The sequence below is a fragment of the Arachis hypogaea genome, chromosome 14, assembly GCF_003086295.3.
Source record: "Arachis hypogaea cultivar Tifrunner chromosome 14, arahy.Tifrunner.gnm2.J5K5, whole genome shotgun sequence".
Lineage (NCBI taxonomy): Eukaryota > Viridiplantae > Streptophyta > Magnoliopsida > Fabales > Fabaceae > Arachis > Arachis hypogaea.
The window spans coordinates 50646025-50650008 of NC_092049.1; the positions used below are offsets into that span (position 1 = coordinate 50646025).

The 3984-nt window shown below is 37.2% G+C and overlaps 1 protein-coding gene across 1 annotated transcript; it reads right to left on the minus strand.

The window, feature by feature from the left end:
- Window positions 1–1919: 1919 nt before the first annotated feature.
- Window positions 1920–2300, minus strand: LOC112742591 (uncharacterized). Its single transcript, XM_025791830.1, has one exon. It carries the CDS (start codon window positions 2298–2300, stop codon window positions 1920–1922), a length of 381 nt encoding a protein of 126 aa, XP_025647615.1.
- Window positions 2301–3984: the final 1684 nt, after the last annotated feature.

A 3984-nucleotide genomic window follows, 5' to 3' on the forward strand; every position in this document is an offset into this window, starting at 1 on the left:
AAAGATCAAGGGCCCATATCCAAGACTTGAAGAGCTAACTAGAAGACCTGAAGAGTAGTATATATAGGGATAGTTTTGAATTGAAAAAGGAAGATATAGAACTTGAGAACTATACTCTGTATATTTTACTTTCTCTCCAACTTCTAGTTTAATTTCAGAATGCATTCTTCTTTATCATCTTCCATTTCCAGAGCTATGAACAACTAAACCCCTTTTCATTGGGTTAGGGAACTCTGTTGTAATTTGATGGATCAATAATAGTTTTCATTATTCTTCTTCTTTCTTTTCTCTTGATTTTACTAGAAAGCTTTCAATCTTCATCCAATTGGGTAGTTGTCTTGGAAAAGAAGCTATTCATACTTGGATCTCTTCGGAACCTCTGAAGAGGAATGAAGAGATCATGGTAGAAATACTTTCTCATGTTGGACCAAATTGGGGTTTGGATGGATATAGTGACATATAATCCTACCAACACTTTGATTTGGAAATGCATGTGGTATAATCAGTGACCAAACTTCATCTCTTCCCATGAGCAATTAAATCAAGGATTGGGCAATTGTTCAAGCTTAGAGAGATTGGGTTGCCAAGGAATTGGAATCTAATCACTTAAGATTGCCAATGAGATCAATGAATGCATTAATTGAGGAAGAGATGAGTATGAATTTGATCCGGAGAATGCAACATCTCCTAAGCCCAATGAATCCCCCATTTCTGATCTTACCCATTCTCTTTATTTTCTGCCATTTACTTTTATGCTCATCTTCCCAAATCCCCATTTAAGATTTTTCAATTTACTTTTCGCCATTTACATTCTGCCATTTATTTCCAGCATTTACACTTTCTGTTATTTACTTTCCCGCCATTTAATTTCCTGTAATTCCTCAACTCAATTTCTGCTTAGCTCAACTAGAACATTCCTCTAATTAAAGTTGCTTGACTAATCAATCCCTGTGGGATTCGACCTCACTCTATTGTGAGTTTTTACTTGACGACAATTCGGTATACTTGCCGAAGGGAAATTTGTTGAGAGACAAATTTCCGTGCGTCAGTGAGAAAGTTAGTCTGGAAATTGGGAAGGTGGGAAGTAAAAAGCAATTCAATATTTTCCTACTTGGGGGTGGCGCCTAGCGTGGGAAGAGGCGCCAACCCCTACCCTTTTAGCTTTCTTCAGGTGTTTGAGTTCCAAAGTGCAAGTACACTTTGACTCCTTGACTTGAAGATTTATCAATCATGTGGGCCCCACCTTTTCCTGAAAATTTAATTCAAAAACTCCCCATCAGTAATGATAAAAAAAATTGATTCACATTTCCCCAATTAAAATGCAATTAAAATGCTATTGATGGGTGTCTTTTGGGACACCAAACTTAAATCCATTGCATATGGCAAATTGGTTTCATCATTAGATTTTAATGTGTACAAAATGGGTGGAATAAATTTAATTCATTCATACTCTTCCACTTCCATCCCCTTCGTACACAATGAAGTAGCCTTTTATGCACCCACCAATTTACTAAATGCTTTTAAACTTAAACCATGTTGGGCTTGCTGTGTGAATTTCCTATAGTGGTGGCCATACTAAACTTAATTTTTGGGCTTACTTCTAGATTTAAATCAATCCAATTTGTTGTAAGCCTAAATTAAGTAGGTTAATAGCCACACCAAACTTAGCTTTTTAGCTATTTTCTCAGCCCAATCAATCAACCTCAATTAGTGTACCATGCAACCTTGCACTTCCAGTAAACTAAAAATAAACCAAAGAACTATCAACTAATGAACTAACACCTGAGACTGAAGATTAAACTACCTAAGTTAACAACAAAAACTACTTCTAGAAAACAGGAAAAATGAAATGATATGAGTGTTGGGGTGCCACCCAACTAGCACTTCTTTAACGTCACTAGCTTGACGTTCCCTTCTCCTTAATTGAGGTTATAGCTCACTCTTTGCTCATCCAATGAGTTTTCCAAGTAGTGCTTGAGTCTATGGCCATTCACAGTGAAATTCCTCTGTGTTTTGTCCTCCATCAGCTCTACATGACCATAGGGAGAGACCTTAAGGATTGTAAAGGGTCCAGACCATCTTGATTTTAGCTTCCCTGGGAAGAACTTGAGCCTTGAATTGTATAGCAGAACTTTTTGACCTTCTACAAACTCTCTTCTTGCTAGCTTGTCATCATGCCATTTCTTTGCTTTCTCCTTGTAAATTTTGGCATGCTCATATGCTTGAGATCTGAATTCTTCTAGCTCATTGAGTTGTAGTAGCCTTCTTTTCCCAGCAGCTTGATTATCAAAGTTCAACATCTTTAGAGCCCAAAATGCTCTACGTTCAAGCTCCACTGGTAGATGACAAGCCTTTGCAAACACCAATTGGTATGGAGACATGCCAATGGGTGTCTTGAAGGCTGTTCTATAGGCCCATAGTGCATCATCCAGCTTCTTGGACCAATCTTTTTTTAAGTTACCAATAGTCTTCTCAAGGATTCTCTTGAGCTCTCTATTTCAAACATCAGCTTGACCATTGGTTTGTGGATGATATGGAGTTGCCACCTTGTGCTTGACACCATATTTTTAGAGGAGTGTCTCAAGTTGCTTGTTGCAAAACTGAGTTCTCCCATGGCTTATAAGAGCTCTTGGAATTCCAAACCGGCTGAATATGTTCTTTCTCAAGAAGTTGATAGCAACTTTGTTGTCATTTGTTCATGTAGCTATGGCCTCTACCCATTTTGACACATAATCCACAGCCTCCATTATGTAATTGTTTGAGTATGACGGTAGGGATGATCCCATGAAGTCAATCCCCCAAACATCAAACAACTCCAACTCCATGATGAACCTCTGTGGCATCTCATTTTTCTTAGGTAAATTGCTAGCTCTTTGACATTCATTTCACCTTGTCACCAATTTCTTTGCATCTTTGAATATTGTAACAACTCTAATTTTCGAGTACGGGATATCATTTCTGAATACACGGATTTCTCCGAAAGATCAGTAAAGGGAATACCTCTTCTGTATCATCAAGCATCTCAATCCTCATTGTCATTATATTATCTTTAACTCAGGACCTTAGTTGAGACAAGCTCGATAACGTGGTCACGAAGAACCTAGTTTTTGAACTGTATCGGTTAGGGGTTTTGATTCGGTTTTTCGTAAATAGTCTCAGTTTGACAAACCGGACTCGATTTATGAGAGGAGAGAGATAATAGTATAATATTATCATTATATTAGTATTAGAAAATGCTTGAATGATATTATAAGGTTACCTGGTCTGTTTTAGTTAAAAATAGAAAATCGGTTTAACCGGGTTTACGGTTTACTGGTGCAGCTTAGCACCAGCACTCTCTGATAAATTTAGCAATACTAAGGCCTCATTATACATGTTCTATTCTCATAATAAATATGTTACTAGTGTCATTTATGCTAGTAGCTCAGAAAATAATTTTTAGAGATGTTTTTACGAGTGTTCTGATACACCTAGTTTTAGTAATTGTACACCAGAGATATTTTAATATTATTTTAATCCACCTCCAAGCCAACCAATCACAACTCACCCTACACCTCCAAGACCTCCAAGGCTGTCTCATTTCATCATTTTTGGCCGAAAATAACAAGAGAGAAAAGAGAGAAACTTTCATGAACACTTAATCTTCAAAGCTTGATTTCTTCTGAACTAAAACTCAAATCAAAAGTCCGATTTCACCAAAATGATCCTCTCTTCTTCTCTACATAACCATGTGATTTATCAATGCTGGAAATAAGGTGAGATGGCTGTCTCCCTCCCTCTTCAATTTGGTTTTCAAGGAAAACCATGCAAAACATGTGTTTTCTTGATGTTCTTCCTTAGGAATCATGCTTAACTTGACTTGAGGGCCAAGAAACATTAATTTTCAGCAAGTCTAAGGTGAGATATCTCTTCCTAACGTGCTGAGGGAGATTTTGTCAGTTGAGAGTTTGTGGATTTAAAGTTGCTCTTGATGTATTTTAGGAG

Coding starts and splice junctions, on each gene's coding strand:
- LOC112742591 (XM_025791830.1), bottom strand. CDS start 2,300: ATGTTGAACTTTGATAATCAAGCTGCTGGGAAAAGAAGGCTACTACAA.